The sequence below is a fragment of the Podarcis gaigeae genome (genome assembly GCF_964106915.1).
Source record: "Podarcis gaigeae genome assembly, chromosome: 1".
NCBI lineage: Eukaryota > Metazoa > Chordata > Lepidosauria > Squamata > Lacertidae > Podarcis > Podarcis gaigeae.
In genome coordinates, this window is record NC_139678.1 from 106848851 (window position 1) to 106872082 (window position 23232).

At 40.1% G+C, this 23232-nt stretch overlaps 1 protein-coding gene across 5 annotated transcripts in view; it reads right to left on the bottom strand.

The window, feature by feature from the left end:
* ITGB6 (integrin subunit beta 6) overlaps window positions 1–23232 on the bottom strand; it is a 68504-nt gene that overhangs the window by 26481 nt on the left and 18791 nt on the right. For 3 of the 5 annotated variants that reach the window (XM_083707416.1, XM_083707415.1, XM_083707414.1), the window contains exons 3-8: window positions 16611–16682; window positions 16054–16130; window positions 15275–15354; window positions 5990–6194; window positions 3344–3590; window positions 362–527 (exon numbers count right to left, since the gene is read on the bottom strand). In XM_083707416.1, coding sequence (XP_083563542.1) covers window positions 362–527; window positions 3344–3590; window positions 5990–6194; window positions 15275–15354; window positions 16054–16114 — 759 coding nt within the window. In that variant the 5' untranslated portion in view covers window positions 16115–16130; window positions 16611–16682. The remainder of the gene's footprint in view (window positions 1–361; window positions 528–3343; window positions 3591–5989; window positions 6195–15274; window positions 15355–16053; window positions 16131–16610; window positions 16683–23232) is intronic. The other 2 variants (XM_083707418.1, XM_083707417.1) reach the window with 1 other exon arrangement.

A 23232-nucleotide genomic window follows, 5' to 3' on the forward strand; every position in this document is an offset into this window, starting at 1 on the left:
AAAATTTGCAGTTTCTCCTTTAAATGCAAACTGAATCAAATTTCTTCTCCATCCCTAGTACTAGCATGTGGAATCCTAAACAGCTTGGGACCCAAATACCCAAAAGGTCTTCTCCCTAATACTAACCATTTCAGGCCTTACAGTACAGTCAGCATCAGAGGCCCTCTTGATGGTACCACCTGCTACCAGATGCTGCTGAGAGGACTTTCTTGGCACCTTGAATTCATCAGCGTTTATAAAGTGGAAGTTAAGATTTCAGTCCTGCTCATGTTAGTTAAACTTGGACTCTGTGGGAAGTGGTTTACTATGGTGAACACAGCAACAGAACTTACCTAAAGAGTTTTGATTTAGATTTCCTTACCTTACACACAGCTGCCTGCATAATTGCATCAAATCCTCCCTCTGGAGTATCTATATTAGCACTGATTTTCTGTTCTTTCACAATTTCGTTGAACCTTTCAGCATCATTTGTCAATGACAGAATGTGCTTGTATCCAAATGTTGGAGAGCAGTCATGTGGGACACTTCTGCAGATACAGACACACAATTAATGCAGCAGATCACATGAAAATTCTTATTAATGAAAGATACAGCATGGCACTTTGCTATTTACAATGTTCTACTGTGGAACTTTATTTACCCGCAAATGCTTAGAGCAGTGTTTCCCAACCTTGTGCCTCCAGATGTTTTTGGCCTACAACTCCCATCATCCCTGACCACTGGTCTTGCTAGCTAGGGATGATGGGAGTTGTAGGCCAAAAACATCTGGAGGCACAAGGTTGGGAAACACTGGCTTAGAGATTGGCATACACTCAGTAATAGCTTAAAAAAGGCTTGTAGTCTTTGTAAAGATGCTTTCAGCTTCTACACTCTAGCTATATGACAAAAACAGATCTTTTAAATGTTCTTACGGTGTTTATTTGATCAGAAGTGAAATGTATAATGATCCCATAAAGCAGGGTGCTACAGAGACTTCACAAGACTTGACTGTTACAGAGTCTCAGTATTCTACAACTGCAGTGGGATTTAAATTCATCTGTTCCAGACCAACACATCAATTATCCATCAGCCCAAAAACATCCCCCCAGCCTTATAATTTGTTAAAGCTCTCATAATTCACAACTAATGCTATAAAAATGATCACTACCTCCAACTGAGGCAAAATATGCTCAAAAATGTTCAAGAATTAACATCCAAACCAGATTGTACCAAATTCAGGTACGGACAGATTCCAAATAGCAGGGAGAAAGGGGTCAAAACTATGAAAGCAGTGAAACAAATCTACTCAGGTTATGTTAAAAGCAGAAAATGTAGTTGGTATCAGTGGAATTGCTTCTAGAGAGACAAGGGGTAAAAGTCTAACTCAAGAAGGAGGAGGCAACACACAGATGTGAGGCAACCAACACATTGCATCAAATCCCCCAGATTCCCAACAAAAATGGAAATGGCTGCAGAAATTGCAGGCCTTCACTTATTCATCCCATGTCTGGAACGGAGATCAATCCAGTGAATATGATCAGTATTCACTGTTGTGACTTTCAGACTGTGAATAATACATATAAGATTACGTTTTCCCCCCCATTATTTTTGCTCTGCACTAAAATAAATGGGGTGGAATAACATAATAGTTACATTTGGCCATATTCATTTAAGGCACTGCACAAGCAGAAGCCAGTATAAAGATGATGATGATTTATTAGATTTATATACCTCCCTTCATCATAAGATTTCAGGGTGGTTCACAGAATAAAATACAAGATAAAAACAAGCAAATAATTAAAAACAAAACAGCGAAACAATACCCACCCTCCCCACAGACACATTTAAAAGGCTCTAGAATATGAATTAGCCCAAGGCCTAGTTGAAGAAGAATGTTTCCATCTGGCACCTAAAAATAGACACTAAAGGCACCAGGTGAACCGCCATGGGGAGAGCATCCCACAAACAGGGAGCCACAACAGAGAAGGCCTGTTCTCATGTTGCTACCCTCTGGGCCTCATGTGGAGGAGACACACCAAGAAGGGCCTCAGATGATGAATGCAGAGTCTGAGTCAGTTTATATGGGGGAGAGGTGGTCCTTGAGGTATTGCGGTCTTGATTCTTGCAAGTGTAATGGGACTTCCCCACACCTCTGCTCTTCCTATGAGCCCCCATGCCCTTCCCAAATCTGTTCTAGAGGATCATGAGAACACTCAGAATAGTTTAGGGGGTGGGGAGGAGAGAGAAGATAGTTCTATCAGGCTAGCAGAAATTTTTGTGCTGATGGAACAATCTCCTTAGCGGTATGCTGAACACAAACCATAATCAAATAAATAAATAAATAAATACCTAAGTTACAAAATTTTGCTACAGTGGACAGCAAGACAAATAACATGATTTTTGGCAGAAGCTGATCTACAGGGTAATGGAAACAGTGCTGCATGTGATGAATACAGGGAGGAACGAAAAATGGTGCCTTCCTATATCCTAACGTCTCTGTCTGTCTGTCTAGTTTTATTTTATTCTTTTAAGTGTCATATTTAACAAATAAAAAGATAGATTAGAAAATGGCTGAAAAAATATGCACACTGTCACCTCACATTGAGAACAAAATAGCCACCAGTTCTTCCTTCTAAAATTAAACAAACAGTATGATCAAAGTCCTCCAAATGCCCAAGTAGGTATCCACATGAAATTGGCATGCATAAAAATACGTTCAAATGTAACAAAGGTGGTAAGGTCCTCAAATCACTGTGCAATGGACGGTGGGTATTTATCCTTCCAGGATTGAAGTATAAGTCTATTGGCAAACATAAGGGCTCACAACATCTACTTTTGTTCTATCTGTCTATCTGTCTGTCTACACACAAATACATATTCATGTATAATTGTTTGATTAAAATTTAAAAAATAAAAGTAATCTGAAAGATAATTTTTTCAGGTGTCAATCCAATGGTCCTTAGGAAGGCCTCTAAGAAACTACAGGATGTTTCAGAGACTGTCTCTCCAAGGTTAGAGACAGAGACTTACCTGTGGAGACTTTGCTCACCACCATGGAAACCTCAGCAGCCTTTGCTTTACTGAGCTAAGGGTTTAGGAAAATAAGGTTCATCTGCCTTTGGTTCTCCTTCCTCCCACACTTTTAGATTGCTCTGCCCACATTTTTATTGTTTTCAATTCATGTAACACAAGTAAAAGGTGAAATACTGATACCCCAAGAAAATAGCAACTAAAGAGACTGGAGCCCCCTTGAAAATGAAGGTAACTGGCTACCCTGCCTCCTAGACCCAAATTAAATTCTACCCCTGAAAAGGACAGAAATCTGATCCAAAATGTATTTGAATTAGATGTTTTTGCTACTCACTGGCAAGGATTCTTGATTTCTTCTGGCACGGTGTTAATGAATGGTGAAACTGGTTTTTCTACAAAAGACCCAAAACCCAGCTGAAAGTTACTTGTCAGTTTAGACATTTCTTTTGACAAGGTAGAACCCAGTTCCTTAATGGTTTCCAGATCATCATGCATGGAAGCTGAAAGATCCATGAGGTAGTAGAGGTCAACTGGATAATCTTCAGTCTGACGAACATTGATTTGTATCGTTTCTTCATTTCCTTGTGAAACCACAGGGGAAACAGAAAAGAAATTAACACAGCTGTCGTTAGAGAGTGAAAAGGGAAATGCAATATTGACTGGAACTGTTGATTCTTGTTGCCTCACAGTATTCTTTTTCTGGTCCTTTGTAACAAAGAAGTGTTCCCAGCAGTATTACTAGCCATCACAATGTGCTAAAAGACATACTTACAGTGTGATTCTAATGGTGTCTACACAAGAATAAGCCCAAATAATTCAACAGGTCTACTCCCAGATAAGTGGAGATTGCAGCCTAAGTCTTGATTCACACATTATGCTTGTTGTATAGGATGTTCCTGGGCATGGATAAAATCATCTCAAGCAACATGGGTGCTGCTTTATACAAGCCACAAACACAAAAGTCAATGTACTTTGGGTTCACTGTGGCAACCATGTCATAAGAAAAACATTTTATGTTGGAAGTGTAGAAAGCCGATTGTTAATTACCAGCATTCATGTAAACTTCTTAATAAAACATGGGGGAATAGCCTTGGGAACTTTGGAAAAATCATTTGACGGGATGCATTCCTGACATTGCCCTCATATAGAACCTCCTACTCATCAGTTTCTGTACCCTTTCTATCTCTGGACACATCTGAGATGAGCTGAGGAGTTTTACATTCTGAAATTCAGAAGCTCATAATGAGCCCCTACAGCCACATTTCCAAGCAGAGTTCTTACCAACCCCCCTAAGAAGGCTCCAAAAATGCAAGCAGATGTGTTGATTCATCATATGTGCATTACATTTACACCACACATTTCAGTTTCTGATTACTTTGTAAATGGGAAGCTGTGTTAGAAAGGCGGTTCTCACTGCCACATCAAGATTTTAACTGAATTAGCACCCAGTTTTTCTTCTTTCCGATGTAAAACTTTAAATCCCATTTCAAAATATTATCCTCTTATAGTAGGAACACTCACCTTCCGTGGTGGGTAGTGTTGCGGCCGGGCATCCAGACCCTTGCGGTGATCTGGCTTGGGGGCAAGGGATTGATGCCCCCTTGCGCCAACCCCGGCCACGTCACCCCCACCTGATTGTAGCTCTCACAAAGAATAAAAAATGCGTTGGCTCCTCTTGTGTTAGCTGCAGGGCTGGCCTGTCAATGAGGCAGACTGGGGGAGCACCTCAGGTGGCAGAATCCAAGGGGCACCTCTATAGGCACCTCGACAGGTATGCCCCCTAGTGCCAGACAAGTGAGGAGAAGTGGTTGTGGTGGCTTCTGGGTTCCGGCAAGATCTTGCAAGAGCCCTTTGTGTGATCTTGCTAGGCTCTCTTGTGATCTTGTCAGAAGCCACAGCCACACGACCCCACTAAGTGAAGCTTCGGTGGGGACAGAGTGTGGTGCCATGCACACTGATAGTGCTACATGAATTATAAAAGAAAATATTGAGATCTGGCCTGATTCCATATTTATGGTAATTTAAGAAAGTTGACAAAGCAGTATAAGAGCCACGTGTGAAAAGCATAGATAGGAAAACTGTCTGAGTAGGCAAAAGCCAACAAAAAGAAGCATGTTGGTTATGCTAATTTCTCAATGGGAGGAATTCAAGCAAATTTCAGGGGGCTCATGGGAGGAAAGCTCCACTGAGCAAGCCAAAATCTATGCGTGTTTTCTGCTGATGGGACTCATTAGTTGAATCCCACCGATCATTATCCTGGAGATTCATCTGAAGCCTGTGAATAGTGTGAGGCAGTTACATATGAAGGTTGGTTTATGTGATCTCAGCTACAGCTTTCACCAACTGCCACTGCTGCTGTGGAGTACAATTACCAAATTTATTTATAAAATGTGCTGTGATCATTTCCAAGCTTTTAGGAAACAAACAAACAATTGACCTGTATCTGTAACAATCTTACAAATGTTGGGGAGATATGATTTTAGGTGATATCGGTGGAAATTCTTAATTCTTTATATTTCTTACCTATCCTTCATCGTTAGTTCCCAGGGCTGATTACAGCAATTTAAAAGCACAATTTAAAAATTAGTTAAAATAATTTGCAATCAGAAAAATAGGGCGAGTCCTTAAAAAAATGCTGGTTTTGTGCCATGTGAATGTTGCAGTAGAAGAAATACAAGGAAATAAATCTTCCCCTGCACAGATGCTTGGCGGGGGTGGGGCAGGGGCGGGACTTCCCAGAAGCTCATCCACCTTACACATCTTTATGTGTTCTTTCATAACTTCCATTTTTAAGAAGCCTAAATATGTTTCCTCAGAAGTAAATTCCTCTAAGTTCAGCGCAACTCTGGTAAGCAAGTTTAGGATTGCAACCTAAATATGTCACATCTCACATCCTGATATTTAATATGAACAAATGGAAGCTATCTACAAAGCTACAAAATGATTTTAAAAAATAGCATTTATGAACAATACAACTTACCTGGCCGCAATAGGATCGTTAGCTTTTGAGGAGAAATCTGTGTAACATCTGAGTTGTTTTCCTGCGGCCCTTCACTAAGAGGCTTGTTTTTGTGAATTAGCACTTCAGAAGTAGGAAATTCAATGAAATTCAGTTGGCATCCTTTCGAAATAAGCTCTTCAGGAGTGCCACACCTTCTAAGAATTTCAGATGGATCAGTAAAATTCTATAAGAAACAAAGAGTGCAAGAACAGAGTGCAATGCAACACTATATGATACCAATTCTGCAAATGACTGAAGGCATAGCATAATATTTTTTATATAAGTTATGTCACAAATCCCTATTTGTAAGTGGGGATACACAGGACACAGTGCAATTATGACTTACTTTGAAACTTTTGTGTGCAAAAGGGGTGTACTTATAATTGACTTTTTCAATAGATTAGTCTCTTTCTCCTGCACTTTAGCCTTCCAGCAACAAGGATGCACACTTATTAAGCAGGGGGAAAAAATCAATGCAATAGAGTCATTGCTTATAATGTCATAGTCATACATTCCATTACACCCATCACCAATATTTTCAGCAGTATATAATTTAATACACATTACAGAGAATAGAATTTGTGGTCAGGGAGTCTCTGCCCAAAATGATGATGTGCATCTAGTTCTCAAGATATGCAAAAATTCTGATTGCCAGAAACTGCAAGTCAAAACTAAGGATGGGTCATTGAACAAACATTGTGTGTTGAGTGCATTTTGAGGCATCATAACTAAAGAAGGCATTTTGGAATAGATGAAAATATGAGCCAGTATAGCATTCCAAATGCCTTTCCAGTACGGTACTTGCATTCAAAAACTGCTGTTTACCCAAGGGGGAAGTTTTGAAATCATTTAAAAATGTATTTTTTCGCTGTCTTATAAAGCCTTGACACACAATGGTGTCTTTTGCAAATAAACTGAAGATGTCAGAAGAAGCTGTTTCCCCTTGCAAGTCCCTTTCAAATGCCACCCAGAGTATGATGGGGTTATCCTAGTACAAAAATATTTTTAACAACTACTTTGTTACATGCATTGGGACGCAGGTGGCGCTGTGGGTTAAAGCCTCAGCGCCTAGGACTTGCCAATCGAAAGGTCGGCGGTTCGAATCCCTGCGGCGGGGTGCGCTCCCGCTGCTCGGTCCCAGCGCCTGCCAACCTAGCAGTTCGAAAGCACCTCCGGGTGCAAGTAGATAAATAGGGACCGCTTACCAGCGGGAAGGTAAACGGCGTTTCCGTGTGCGGCTCTGGCTCGCCAGAGCAGCGATGTCACGCTGGCCACGTGACCCGGAAGTGTCTCCGGACAGCGCTGGCCCCTGGCCTCTTGAGTGAGATGGGCGCACAACCCCAGAGTCTGTCAAGACTGGCCCATACGGGCAGGGGTACCTTTACCTTTACCTTGTTACATGCAAAATGTCAAAGGGACCAGTTACAATTAGACTCAATAATAATTCTATTGGGTGAACTAAGGGAAACAAATGAAATCAGTTGGGTAACATTAGTGACGTCGACCTTCTGGATTTCCTTACAAAATTTCAGATTATATGTCTACAGGAGACATGGTGTTTAGATCTCCATGTTCCTTTTCTTCAGGGATACGATGCCTTTGCTACCCCTGCGATAAAACCAAATCTCCGAGGCCGACCTAGTGGTGGCTTAGTCACTTTTGTTTCCATCAAGCTAAAGTGCAAGGTCCGGCAACAGCAGTGGGCGAAGAGTAACAACCTACAAATCCTACTTATCTCTAGCAGTGAAGGAGGTGACTTCCTCTGCTTTAATATATATATCCCTCCCATAGGTACCCCTTCCCAGTCGTCACAAATCTGGGAAGATTTAGAGCTATGTTTGGAGAAGGCTGAACTAGAATTCCCTGGCATGGATATCCTGCCGGCAGGTGATTTCAACGCCAGGAGAGGAAACGACTTTAATACGTACTGTTCTAAATCTCAGTTACTGCCAGAGGCAGATTGGTTTATTCCCTGGTCCTCTGACGATAAGGTCTTGAATAAGGAAGGCATTACATTAATGGAGATTGCCTTCAAACATAATTTGTTTAATTTGCATGGTACCCATATGGATAGGTCAGGGGGTTTCTTTTCTTTCCTTGGGCCTAGAGGTGCGAGCGTTATTGATTATATCCTGGTCTCCCCAAAACTTTTGGAGAGGTCACAGGGCTTTAGGACTTTCAACAGAACTGAGAGTGATCACCTCCCTATCTCAATCTCACTAATCCCCCGCGGTTTGGAGGATCCGCAATACCGTAATCACTGTGCAGACCCACCTCCAACTCTGGCCCTTCGTAGGCGTAAATGGAACAGCGACCTGGAACTCAAAATCAAACTACACCTGCATTCACCTGACTTATTGGCCTTGAGAGACCAATGCATTTTATCAAATTCTGACCCATTTTTAACATTTCAGCAGGTCTCAGAGTCGCTCCTCCCACTACTTACGAACTCCAACCCTCCCAAACAACAAAATAACTCGAGGGCCTGGTTCGACAAAGACTGTAGGAATATAAGATCTTTGCTTAGGAAATTACAAAATAAGGTAAAACAGGAAGGGACCCTGTCCTCAGTGGAAAACCTGCACAGGTGGCGCTCTCATTATAAAAATACTCTAAAATTTAAGAAATCCCTCTATAGAAAGGAATAATGGGAGGCTCTCGACAAGGCGATCAAATCGCGGGACGATAAAAAGTTCTGGGAAATAATTGCTCAGGGAGTCTCACCCAAAGGGAAAATTGTAACCAATAGTATCTCATCTAACTTATGGTACCAACACTTTTCCCGGCTATACACAGCTCCAAACATTGCTAAACCGAGCCAGTTTCCTCCTATTAAAAACGATCTATTAATGGGCTGGGAACCTGTTACCGAATCAGAATGCTTACAGCTAATTAATACACTCAAGAATGGCAAAGCTCCCGGTGAAGATATGATTCCTCCTGAGGTGCTTAAACTAAATGCCCAGTGGTGGGCTGCTTTTTTGGCCCAACTTTTCACGGCAATAAATGATACATGCAAAATCCCAGAAAATTGGAAACTGAGCCTGGTAGCCCCCATCTATAAGAAGGGAGACCCCCAAGACCCCTCAAATTATCGCCCCATAAGTCTCCTGGACATTGTGTATAAACTTTATACTCGCCACCTGCTAAACAAATTGGTTGATTGGGCTGACCACTCTAACTTGTTTAATCCGGAATAGGCAGGGTTTAGAAAGGGCCATAGTACAATAGGCCACTGTTTGGTATTACAGACAATGATAGATAAGTATACAAAGACATATAAGAGCAAACTTTTTGTGGCTTTCGTAGATCTCACATCCGCTTTTGACTCAATCTGTAGGGACAAATTATGGCAAAAACTATATGGCACAGATATTGATAGACGACTCCTCAAAATACTTAGAGAGTTACATTCAGACACCACAGTTAAAATTAGAACTGGGATGTCAGGCAACTATACTGACCCTCTGCCACTGGGGAAAGGGGTTAAACAGGGCTGTTTGTTAGCACCGTTCCTTTTTAATTTTTATATAAATGACATTGTTCAACATATGGCAAAGTATAAGTCATCAGCTCCTGCCCTGGAAGGCAAACACCTGAACATACTGCTATATGCTGATGACATGGCGGTCATGGCACTCACTCGAAGGGGCCTACTCAGCATGCTGGAGGGGCTCGCAGCTTATTGTTCTCAAAACTCTCTAAAGATAAACTATGATAAAACAAAAATTGTGGTGTTTACTAGAGCTCGACATACATTTAGATGGTCTCTAGATGAACACAAAATTGAACAATGTCTCCTCTTTAAATATCTTGGTATCACCTTCCAAGCCACATCTAGCTGGCTTGCCCACTTCAAGACTGTAGCCCTTCTAACACGTAGAACAACTGGTGCTCTGCTCAGCTTTTTTTATTCGAGGGGAGGGCAACTGGTGATCCCGGCACTAAAAATTTTTGTTGGAAAAGTGATTCCACAGATGTTATACGGAGTAGAACTCTGGGGTTGGAATCAGAAGCTGTTAGAACGGCTTGAAATCTTCCAAAATTTTTATCTCAGAAGAATTCTAGGCCTCCCTCAGAGTACTCCGGCAGCTCTCCTAAGAGTGGAAGTAGGATTACCTTCTGTGTCTGCCAGGGCACACTTAAGATTCCTGCGTTTTTTTACCAACCTCATAGATGCCCCGAACACCTTATTGGCTAAACAAGCCTTTGTATCATTACAAAATAACACTACTTGGCATAAAAGTCTATCAGACATTCTATCCAGATACAACCTACCTGAGTTAAATACTCTCAAATTGTGGAGCGCTGATAAAGTTCGGGAATGGATCTTTGAAAAAGACGCCTTTATGGACTCCACCAAGATAAAGAACTCTGGGTTTTCCTACTGGCTCCCCCAAGTAAAAGCAGTCAAAATCTGTGCCAACTACTTGGTCGAGATCACTGACCCCACCCTTCGGAGAGCTTTTACTATGGCACGGTTTCAAACATTGCCAACTGCCTACCTGACCGGTAGATACACAAAAACCCCAGTAGAACATCGTCTATGTCCTTGCCTTATGAGAATTAAAGAGGACCTTACACATTATTTCCTCTATTGCCCCATTTATTCGGGCTTTAGAGATGCATTGCTGCAAATTATACCCAACTCTATAACCAGTCCTGAAGATAGAGTAAAATTTTTGTTAGTTGATGCAAACCCACGCATTACCCATGTGGTAGCGGTCTTTGTGATGAAGGCCATGAAAGCCAGGGAAAGATTTATGAACGACAATGTAAAGACCCCTCCATCGTCTGTTTGACTCGCTGCTCATTTTCCCTCCTTTTCTATTTTGTGGGAAGAAGGTTTTGTCGGCATAGTATGTAATGAATTTTAACAATTTTTAACTACTGTAGTGTTGATTTTTGTGCACAGGCATGGTCCTCACAATAAACGAATTTGTTGTTGTTGTTGTATTATTGATTATTTGTTGTTTCTTATTACCAGTGAGACTTTGGGTAATTGGGAAGTGTCTTATATACCCTTTATCTCAGAATGGATAAATAGCTTATGGCTAAATTAGGAGGAAAAAAAGATGTGATAATTAGAAAAAGATAATTTGACAAAATTAATAACTTTCACATATTATGGTTTCCTTTTTTGTGAAATATCGCATGACGTATAATAATGTAAGTAAGCTGGAAATAGATCTGAAATGATAAGCATGCAATCATTTCAAAAATAGTTTGTCCAGTTATGTCATCAGTTTAGGATTTTTTGAAGGATCTGATAGTAAGCATTAGTGTGACCCAGCAGTCCACTTACAGGCCTCTTCTAGAAAAGTCACTGGAAAAAAACCAATTCTGATATAACCTCTTCCATGTTGGGAAGGGTGAGTTGGGGTACTGTATATTCTCAGGAATCATTCTAAAGAAGGAGGAATACATTTTTTGTAACATATTTTTATCCTTGTAATTTTTAAAGTAAATTGTATAAGTGTTTCAAAATTCAGAGATAATAATAATAACAACAAAAAAAGAGTGTGCTAAGTGCAAATAAGTGCAATTCCTGTGTTAATGTTAGGTGAGGTGATGGTGCTTCTAGAGACTACCATCTCTAAACTTCCATTAGCTTTTACTCTTCTAGTTGCTGATGTGAAAATGAAAAGCATGTAGAGTGTGATTGTGGGAGTTGCACATCTGACCCAGTTCCCTGATGTAAGACTCACCCTCCCCACCAAGTCTCACCCCTGCCATCCATGTGTTAGCATGGGCATCTATGTCAGGGATGCCTTTGCACTTTTACCCCTTTATGCAAAGGTTTCCATGGATCTTGAGCCAACTGCCTGAAGGTTTGCCTGCCTCAGATAGCTATTCTAACACATGTATGGTGGTGGCTGGGCTGGGGAATCATGTGCCATAGTGGGTGGGTCAAAAGTGCAGCCCACAGTCCCTCTATATTCACTTTTCCTCTTTATTCAAGTAACTTACAAAGAGGGCTTCTGAGTGGGCCATTTTTGTTCCACTGCCCAAATGAAAGTTCTGGATTGGACAAGTCTCTGTGATTGCCATATATCTGTCAACCATTAAAAAAACCAAAACTGTCTTAAGCACATTTGCCCCCTCAAGTCATGCAATTTCAGATAGGCAACTGAATAAATAATAGAGCATGGCTATTTTAAATCTACAAATATAAGATCTGCCTTTGCAGTCCTCCCTGAGAATATACCATAACAGTATCAATACAGACTTTTCAGTGCTTCCGTCTTCAACATAATTTCTCGAAAGATTGCTATTCCTCATATTTCCATGAAAACCAAACTTAGTTTATTAATATATTCAAAGGGGATGTTGGCTTATTTTTAATTTGGCAAACAAGCTTTCACAGCCAAAGCAGTATATATAAAAATCACCTACTGCTACGAAATGCTTAGAGACAACAGCATATGATCATCTCCAGAAAAACACTCTGAATCTGCTGACTTTTTTAAAAAAAAGAAAGATGCATTACCACGTCAGCCCATATTTTAAGGATGCTTAGACTCAGTATTTTTAGCCAACAGTCTGTGCTGGTGATTGTAGACAAAAAAGAGGTAGGGGAAAGAAAGAAAAAGAAAAGGCAAAGGACATGCTCAGGAAAAAAATTGCAAACAGAAACAATAGTTTAGTGTCTTTTGGGGGATTAACTAAAAGTCACCAGCTATGCACACAACTATTCCTCAAGCTTGATATTCAACACAAAGCAAAGGTTTCAGATAAGACTTCCATTCCTACACTTGTGTTGTGCCTGGGAAAGCTTTGATGAATCTAGGGGGGCTCCTTTACAAACATCGCTGAATCTGCACTTGACTGGACTGATTCCAATGTTTTTGCAAAGCAAGCAGGCTTTCTATTTTTTATTTTTTTACATTTTTATTGCTTTTTATATTTCATGACAATTCAAGTTCTATGAAATGCAAAATGTAATCCAATAAATTCCAGTATAATAAATAAAAGAGATATACTTAAAAATCGAATAGCATCTAACACAGTGAACTACAACAAGCAGAAAAATGATTAAGTGGTCTGCCAAGACCATTAATTTACATGCATTTTGTGAGGGGGGAAAGCATTGGTCTAGTTGGATTAGAGATGGATGAACCTGTTAATTCTGGTTTCCCTCAGTTTTCATTTCCCCAATCTTAAATTCAGTTCTGTACCCCTCCACAACAATTTGCAATTATCTGCTTTTAAAAAGCATTTTCATGAAAATTCAGCATTTGTGTATGCTTAAATGCTAATATATGCATTTTATGCACATGTACATGTAGCATTTGCTTACGCATAGTTGTACAGATTTTTTTAAAAAACCACTGGCACTTTTAAAAGTTTGAAATGCTGTATAGAAGAAACCGAGGAACTGAAGAACTGATAGGCTGCTTCTCCCCTCTCTTTGCTTAATCAATGCGGTTTCTAGTTCTTTCTCAGAATGCCATCCCATACAAAAGGAGTATTCTGAAAGTGAATATTTAGTTCACTTTCAGGAACAAACAAAAATATAAAGGTTTGGGATATTCCAAGAAAATCCAAACAATGGAACATTGATGCACAGTAGAACATAATTTCTTCATTGGAAACTTCTGAACACAAGAAATAGTTTCACAGACTGTTTTCTCTAAGTACTGTATATGTTGTGAAAATAATGCCTGATGCAGTTACTTAGAAACTGCCATTCAAGGCCAAAGGTACTAATTTTCTGCAGTTCTGAGCATGTACAATTCCGCATAGAACTCGATATGTGGCACAATATTTGCATTCCTCACAAACTCAGCTTTTGCTTCCAAAGAAAAGGAGGAGTGCAATTCAGTCAACGTTAAGCACATTCAGTTCCTTTTGATTTCGATGCTTGAATGTTAACCACATGGCCAAATCTCCCCATCAAAGTAGACAGCACTTTAAGGTTATAATCCTATACCCATTTGCCAAGCAGTAAGCTCCACTGAACTCAATGGGATATACTTTTGAGCTGATACACATTGGATTACACTGTAAAATTCTTAGCTGTGGCTGATCCATGACTGAGGTTCAAGTTCTCTTAACTGTGGACAGTCATTTGAAAACATGCAGACTGTACACTAAGAGCCTAGAGGGGCCACTCAATAGATCTTTTCATGTAGTTGTTGCAGTGTGTGAAAATTTTCTCTTCAAGAACAAATTCAAAACATATTTTCAGCCTTGGCTGGCCCTATCATTAGGCATAGTGAGGAAGGTCATGAAAGGTCAACCATTTTCTTTCAATTAAATAATAATAATAATAATAATAATAATAATAATAATAATAATAACAACAACAACAACAACAATAATTGCACTCCTTCTTTTCTTTGGAAGCAAAAGCTGAGTTTGTGAGGAATGCAAATATTGTCCCACATATCGAGTTCTATGTGGAATTGTACATGCTCAGAATTGCAGAAAATTAGTACCTTTGGCCTTGAATGACAGTTTCTAAGTAACTGCATTATTATTATTATTATTATTATTATTATTATTATTATTATTATTATTTACTGCCAGGAGCAGGGTGGAGTGGACTTTTTGGGGTTTTTTCTTTAAGCACCAAAATGACTTGGCTAGCCATGAGTACTAAGCACCTTGCCTTAAGGGGGCATTTGCCCCCTGTCTGTCAACGAAGAGTTTCGGGTCAATCCTGTTTTTGCCCTTACTAGATCTACACACTTTTTCTTTAGCTGGGTTCTGAAACATAGTTCCCCTTCCCTTCCAGATAGATTTGTGTTATATCTTCTTACCAACAGGCTTTTGCTTCATGTCATTTATCCATCTCTCTGTTTCTGTCACCATATTTCTTTTTTGCCAAAAACTTTCAAATTCTGCAAAATCTCAGAAAATGTATACACTGAGCAATCCTTAGGAAAATACTTTTCTACGCTATTAATACGCAATGCCTCTTTTTGCTAAAAATCTAATAAATGCTTTGGATTTGTGTTTCTCAAGCAGCAGCTCTCCATGCCACACATCAGATTATTTTTTGAAATGGAGGGGAATGTAAACAACCTAGTTTGTGTGGTAGATTAGCGTTTAGGGCTGGGGACCAGCTACTTAAAAGAAGTCAAATATTTTACTGGGTGTGCTCAAGCCCTTAGTTTCTGAAATAAATCTTTTGATTCAGCTTCTGAATTTCTTCCCTCAGGGCAGGATTAGAATCAGAGCGGAGAGTTGGACAGACTCTTTTCATACCAACTTCAAGTACTGGTGTTTCTTTAAAATATTTCAGATAATTCACTTTACCTCTTGAAAGCACCATCCACAATGCGGTCCAGAAAGCAAACACTCTTCACAATTCACTGCACTCCCTGGATTACAATTCCCTGCATATAGAAATAAAGGAAATATAATAGATCAGAACACAGCATAATTATTGCAGATAACAAAATGTTCTGGGTATTGTTCCAACCTCACCAAACACAGCCTGCCAGTGTACCCTTTCCACCCTTTGAACTGAATGTCTTTCGATATTCAAAACGGTGACCAAAAAGTGCCGTGAAATTGAAGTCATTGTGAAACAAAATTACGTCGAAGCATAGTCTTGACTGAAATGAATATCCAGTTTTTCCCATGGTGACAACTGGCAAAAAGAAAGATTTGTAAAAAGAATTTTTTTGTATGAATCAGTCATTGTGTTTCATGTACTTGATTTCTATCATTCCTGATTCAGCTGGATCATCAGCTCTTTGTGCACCAGACATTTTCTACTGCTGCTACTTTTCTGGATATTTATTTGTGCTGTAAGTTCAAAATGTATTAGGTTCTATAAAACGTAACAGAATCACAGATGCAATGTAAATTCTTGCACTATTCATTTGTAAAATTAAGCAGTCCTTAGGATTACATTCCATACATAGCCTCGGTAACAGGAACGAAACTCAGTTCAAAACAGCTACACGATAGTCAAGTGGAAAGATACAGCTGCATGCATAACAGGACTAGTATACTCGTTTAAAAAAAGTTTTTAAAAGAGCAGGATAGGACATTTTTCCAAAAGTTAATACATCACCTGTGAGCCTTACCTTGTACATAGTTAATTCTTTGCAGGAATAGGAAAAAAAGGCAAAGCAATTCAATCCCCATTCGCTTTCAGATCTGGCTGCACATACAAAACATATCAAAATTAATTATGTCCAGCGTAATGAGCCCAGTGCAGAAACTTTATGAGAACTTAACGATTGAGAACTTCAGTCCAGGCAGGTTTTAGAAGAAATATTCTCAGTTACCAGAACACTACATTAACATAAACAAGGCAACAATACAGTGTGCCACCTGGATAGGTGAACTGCAAGCTGTGCCTAAGGGCTATCAGCATGGTTATGGAATTCTTTATCTTACTTCCTTGTTTCCCTTATAAGGAAGACAGGTATATAGTCAGAAGAAGGTGGGGGAATTCATACAGGTACAGTCCTGAGTTCCTGGTTGCTGTTTTTAATTCACAGACTTAGCCTTACAGAGCTCATTAGGAACCCATGGATGTTGGAATATAGTGCCTTTAGAGTTGATATACAGGCCCAGTATTGTTTTTCAAAGATGTTCCCTATGTTAACTGAATGGTGGAATTATTTGGGTAAAATACCTGGAGTGGAGGTGTATAAATCCCATTTTTTCCTCAACTTCCTTGTTGGATATGAACCTTGTAAAACCAGTTCTGAAAAGGGAAAAAAGTATATGTCATCACTGTGTAATCCTAACCAGCAATGTTGGAAGTTGTGATTAAATTTGCAGAGAATGTTGAACTTTGCATTAGAAGGATAAAACGAGCAAAAGCAAATGTGTGTGGCTAAAAAGTAAAAACTATTATGAGACAAATCTGAATGTCAGCTTGCTGGAATACATTTTGAAATATAATCACTAAGCTTACTAAAATGTTGGCTGGCTAAGGCCCTTGATGTCAGGGACATCAAGCAGCATAGGAGCTATTTTACCTCAGTGGGATTTTGTGTGTGTGGAGGTTTCTCTCTGCATGGCTGTGACAGACCCGTTTTGGCTGGGAAAGACACCTCTCACATATTTATGAGATTTACATACTCACACAAGCAGCATGGGAAATCAACTCCTGTGCCATTTTGTGTGCACGCTCACCAGTATCAACTATCTCACACCCTTTGATCGGCAGGTGACGCCTTGGTGGTGGTGAGGCCACTCTGGGCTGCATGGTAGGTATTAGCTCATGACAGGGCCTTTTCAGTGCCTGTTCCCTGTTTGTGGAATGCCTTCCCTAGTGAGGTGCAGCTGCCTCTCATTGATTTTCATGCATAATTTAAAAATCTTTCTATTTACCCAGGCATTTGATAGCTGAAATACACTGTTCCTGAGTCTCTGAGATCACTGTTCATAGAATGTATTAGCTGTTCACAAATTGCTTTTAAAAATGTTTTACTATTGATGTCTCAGACCTTTGGAATCGCAGACAGAGGAGGGATGCTGTATTAAAGCCTTTTGGAAATCACTCTTTGAAACAGCTTCCCCTTTAAAGGTTTTTCAAGTATTGAGAAGGCCCAGATGGGAACATGGGAGCTGTCTTAAAGCTCTTTGCAAAAGTGCTCTTTGAAGCAGCAACCGCTCCTTTTAACATTACTCAAGCAATGTTTAAAGGATAGGAGATGCTGCTTCAAAGAATGTTTTGCATGGATTCTGACAGGTAGTTGGGGCAGCCCACCTAGCCAACATGTGTCATAATGACATGTGCCCCTACCCACCTGTCAAATTTGTGTTTTATTCTGTAAAGAAAGCATACTTTGGGAATGAATGAAACAATGTGGACATGAAAGAAAGTACTTAAACTAACATAATCCAGTCTGTCCAGTGTCAGGCTAACAGTAACAACAAGCTTCTCCTTTTCCCATCCCCATGCTGAACTGGAAGCCCTCCCCAGGAGAGATAGTCAGCATTTCTTCCTCTGATTGCTTAAAAACAGTGATTAAGTGTCCTTAGCTATGGTGCTGCCTGTCACATGCTGAAGCTTTAGAATTGCCTCCACAATTTGCTTTCTAACTTTTGTTAGCAATGTTCAATTGACTTTTTTATTTATTTAAATAAAAGCTAAGTGTCTGGGGCCTGGTATAAGTGTATCCCTCTGTCAGTGTCCCTGAGAAAGAGAGGAATCATACCTTCTACTTGGCCTGTGAAAGGACCTTCCATGTGAACCATTTACAGACCTTTGGTCAAATGTAAGAGTGAATAAATAGATTCCATTTTAGTCATCTCTCAGTGCATTCAAATTATGCAGATTAAGACATGAAAGGGCTGGGTTATGCAATACTGGAAAGGCCTAATTTGGCCCTGTGCATGGAGCAGGTGCACTAGACTTATCTCTGCTGACCATAGATCTTTGAAGAGACCTATATGCATAGCATCCTACGTGCATAGGCCAAGATCATGTGGTTGATTGATGGATTTTTATCTGGAAATTGACTGCACAATTTTGGCCTAGACAAAAAAACATATTTTGTGCATATAAGGGTGAATTTGAGTTCAGTTTTGCTGTCTTGCTTATACAATAAGCTCACTGATGTCCCCTGCCCCACTCTCACATACTGCTTCTCCTAGTGCCATGCCCTTCTGACTTAGGGAAGCAGCAAGAAATGTCAAGTTTCATGTTGTTAGGAAAACTATTATTTATCAGGAAATCTCCATTTAATTTTCCACAACTGATAAAACTTTATCCCTCCTGACATTCTATGTAACGTATTAATTGAAAGTATCACTTGGGGGCAACATTTGCATCATTGCTGAATATATGTGGCATACTGTTTGCAAAATAGTTTCAATCAATCTTGTAATCCAACCCACAGAGAGGAGTGGCAGTTCCTAGCAAAGGAGTGTCTTACCGTCTCCAATTTTTCACGCTTTAAAAAAAGCTTTCCAATAAACCACACAGCATGTGTTGTGTGTCTGTTGCTAGAGCTGTGCCAGAGCATCTACTCTTTTCTGCTTTGGATAAAGCTATAACCAACCAAATGGAGGCTTCTCTGCATTTATAGTTTAGACCTTCTGTTCATTTGACCGCAACAGTCCCTGTTTGAGAGGATCATTTGACAACAAGAAACCAAGCCTTTAGTGTCATTGGCCCAGTACTGTGGAATACTCTGCTAAGAGAGATTCAGCAAGCGCCTTCTATTTCAACCTCTAAACACCTGCATTAATGTTTGATGTTTTATCATGTTTTTTATATTCTGTTGGGAGCCAACCAGAGTGGCTGGAGAAACCCAGCCAGATGGGCGGTGTATAAATAATAAATTGTTGTTATTATTAATATTATTATGAAAACATTTTTATTCTGCCAAGTCTATGCAGGAATTAAGAAGATATCTTTCCAGAATACTTAACTGATGTTTGATTTCAATTCTGATTTCATTTTTTCATGTGGTTTTTACGGTATGATTTTATGCAATATTGTAAACCGCTTTTATATTTTTCTGTGAAATAGTGGTATACAATTTTTTAAATAAATAAATAAAATATCCCCACTTTTCTGTTATCTGAGGGGCACTATTTTCTGAAATAGAAATGGGAAACCTAGGGCACACTTACTCTTACAGCTGAAAACATTCACATTTAGAGTGCCTCCTTGGCCCAGGACATTTTGCTGCCTGAGGCAAAGGACAGGATGACACTCCTACATACTGTGTTCAGAAGCTGGCATTTAAATCTTACTTTAATACACTGCCAGTGTCCTCTGCTGCAACTGAGGACAGCAGGCTAGTTTAGGGGTATGCAAGGCAAGTTGTGGGGCACACACAGCTGTGTCCTCCAACACCTTACCACTGCCCCTCCCCACAGCATCTGCTGCCTGAGGCAAGCACAACATTGTGTCTAATGGTTGAGCCAGCCCTGCCTCAAAGGAGACTACCCTTTTCTGTTTCTGCTTGTCGGTATTCTGGTTGTCCCTGTTAATTAGAAGATGCACAGCAGACGGTCTCTTTCGAGGTGAGGTAATGCCTCAGAAGAGCTATGTATGCTCCCATCATACTTGGCAGAGAGATGGAATTACCCTCAAACAGATGAGCAAACCCTGAGCAGTACATCATGCAGATACACTGGTGAGGAGAGGGCAAGGCACCCTCTGTGGGAGCAGTACTATTGGGCCACACAAGATATTTTTGTGTGTGGCAGACTAGCATATTCCTCACATTATGGGGATTTTGGGGCCTGTTTGGTGTGCTAAGCACATCAAAGGCACAAGTCTCTTTGCTTAACATCTCACGATAACTATATGCAGTGCTTTTCCCCTGGGGGTACGCACACCCCTAAACATTTTGTGAATTTAAGTTTGGCCTCATTGAGGGGCGGTATTTCAATATGAGTAAGAAAATGAGGGTACCCCTAAACATTTTTTTTAGAAAAAAAGCGCTGACTATATGAAACAAAAATGTGCTCTCTTTCACTCTCACACACTTTAAATATATCCCTGAACGAATCAAAGAACAGGATTTTAGATTTTGCTGAAGCACAACTTCCTGAAAACTTTTGTCTCATCCCCAATTGACATCTGAAACAATATCCTTGCTATTTTAGCTCACCCCCGCCCAACATTAAGCTCCAGTCAGCTGCTTTATTACAATGCTATTTATGTCCCTTTCCCAGGCTAGAGGCCTTGACTCACCTGTTACCTGAATGGTGAGAGCTATGCCCTTCAGATGATAACTACTGTTCCCTGCATTAAGAGCCTGAATTTATCTGATTAGGCATGAGTAGGAGTCATGGTGAAGTCAGGACACTCAGTGGATCATTTGGGAGGAAAACCCCTTTCACTGCAAGCCATTTCCTTTCTATGGTACTCCTGCTAAGCATTCATTCACTCACTCATGCTTTCATCACTGGCTATATTTATACCCAACTAATGACTCGCAATGCACTTTACCATAAAAAACAAACAAACCAATTTGCAATTAAAATTATTCATGGCATGGAGAACGTGGATAGAGAAACCCCCTCCCTCCCAACACTAGAACTCATGGGCATCCAATGAAGTGGAATATCAGAAGATTCCAGACAGATAAATGAAAGATCTCCATCGTGAAGCACATTCTTTAACAATGGAATTTGTACTCACAGGAAACAGTGGTGGCCATATACCTAGATGGAGTTAAAGGAGAATTAGACAAATTCATGGTGGAGAGAGCTTTTGAAGGCTACTAGTCATGATGTTTATGCTCTGCCTCCACAGTTGGAGGCAGTAATGTTTCTGAATACCATTTGCTGGAAACCACAGGAGGGGAGAGTGCTCTTGTACTCAGGGTCATGCTTGTGGTTTTTCCTCAGGCATCTACTTGGCCACCGTGTTTTTAATTATGCCATTTGTGTAATTTATGAGAATTGCTTCAATGTTTTTCTTAAATGTGGGCTATATCTTTACAATTACTTTCTTGCTTTTAAAAAAAATAAAGTGCCCTGTGAATGTTTTCGGTGAAGGGACAGTTCAAAAAATGGCTAAATAATCAAACGAAGAAATAAATACGTTCCACTGCTGCGAATACTATGGGTTCTTTTGATTCCCTGAGATGAAGTGGCAGGGAGTATAGAAGAGAAGAAATGGAGCAGAAAGGGGGACAAACTTCACATCGCTCTTCACTGGTGAAAGAAAATAGCCAGACATGCAAATGGGATTGACATCTGACCAGGAAAGAAAGAAAGAAAGAAAGAAAGAAAGAAAGAAAGAAAGAAAGAAAGAAAGAAAGAAATGGTATGTTAAAAAACAACAGCAAAGCTTTCAGGCCAGGAAGGTAAATAAGTGGCTAATTTTTGAATAGCTGAATATATTATGTGTAGAGGCAACTTTTCTGTTGTGGCACAGAGCTAAGCCTACCTAAGGCAGCCCTGAACTGGATGTCATGAAAGGGCAGAAGATAGTTAGTTATTTAATATATTATTGTTGTCTTTGTGCTGCCAGGGTGATGGAGTGATGCATGTGGAATTTACTGGTTCAGACTTGGCTAGGCTCTGGTGCTCTGTGCCTTGACTGGAGGGGATGGAGTGCTATTTACTCCTCCTCAGGCAGCAAAGAGTCTTAGGCTGGCTATAATACAGACCCACCACAGACAACTGGGTGCCGACTCGGGAGAAGAGAGAAATCTGATTCATTTGCAAGTGAAAGGCAAACTTAACTAATTTGCACATTCCAAAACAACAAGAGAACTGAAATACATACATCCTTCAAAACTGGCATCTCTCTGAATTTTGAAGTGCATGTTCCCAGCCAACTAATGGGTACCAAAATAAGATAAAATGTGCCTATATGTGGAAATGGTGAACAAAAATGTTGCTGAATTTTCACAAGGAATAAAAATAAAATCACAAACTTATGTGAAATGTGGAAGACTGGAAAAACGAGAAACTCACATTGACGGATTCACCTACCCTTAAGATTGACCCCAGTTGCAGCTCCCTCTGAACTCTGCCCCCGTTCAATTACCAACATAGTTTTGATTTCAAGAGTTAATAGCTTTATATGCAAGGGAGTTTACTCCACAAGTCCTAAAGATGACTATTGGAGGAAATATGACTCACAACATCTCTCAAATGGTTCCCTAGGCTGCTTGTAGTGAGGTGCAGTGACATGCCATATTCAGATTGAAAAATCACGTCCTCACCCTCGGTAAACACAAGGCGAGTAATCATAAGGGGTAAGAAGCAGGGGCAGGGGGGGAGCAAGAAAGTAAGCAAACTGAAGAGCGTTTTTAGTTTACATTTATGAGTCACAGTACAATGGCTTCAAAATCATGGAATCATAAAGTTGGACCCAGAGGTTTCTGTAGTTGAAGTTGAAACCTCTGCAATGCAAGAATATGCAGGTGGCCTGAATGGCGATCAAACCTTGGCAGGAAATGGCAGCTTGTCTTCTACTGATTTTAAAGTCAGAAGGGCATTTGCTATTTTGCTTAGAGAAATAATATATTAGGGTGTTTTGTGTGTGTGTGTGTGTGTGTGTGTGTGTGTGTATGCCGGTAACTGTTCTGCAGCAGGTTATCAACAGTTCAAAAATATTCCTCAGAAGCCACGGTGTATGGAATGACAGGCTGTGCACTACTTACATTTTATGTTATATGCATGCTTAATCTGTCCACATCAGTTCTGAAAAAAGGAAGTCATAGTGCCCCAATCCAAATCAGAAGCCTGCACCAATTTACTTCCCTTTACTCCGTACACACTACCATGCACCCTCAACAATAAAGAGGAGCAACCATAGGAGAGCAAAG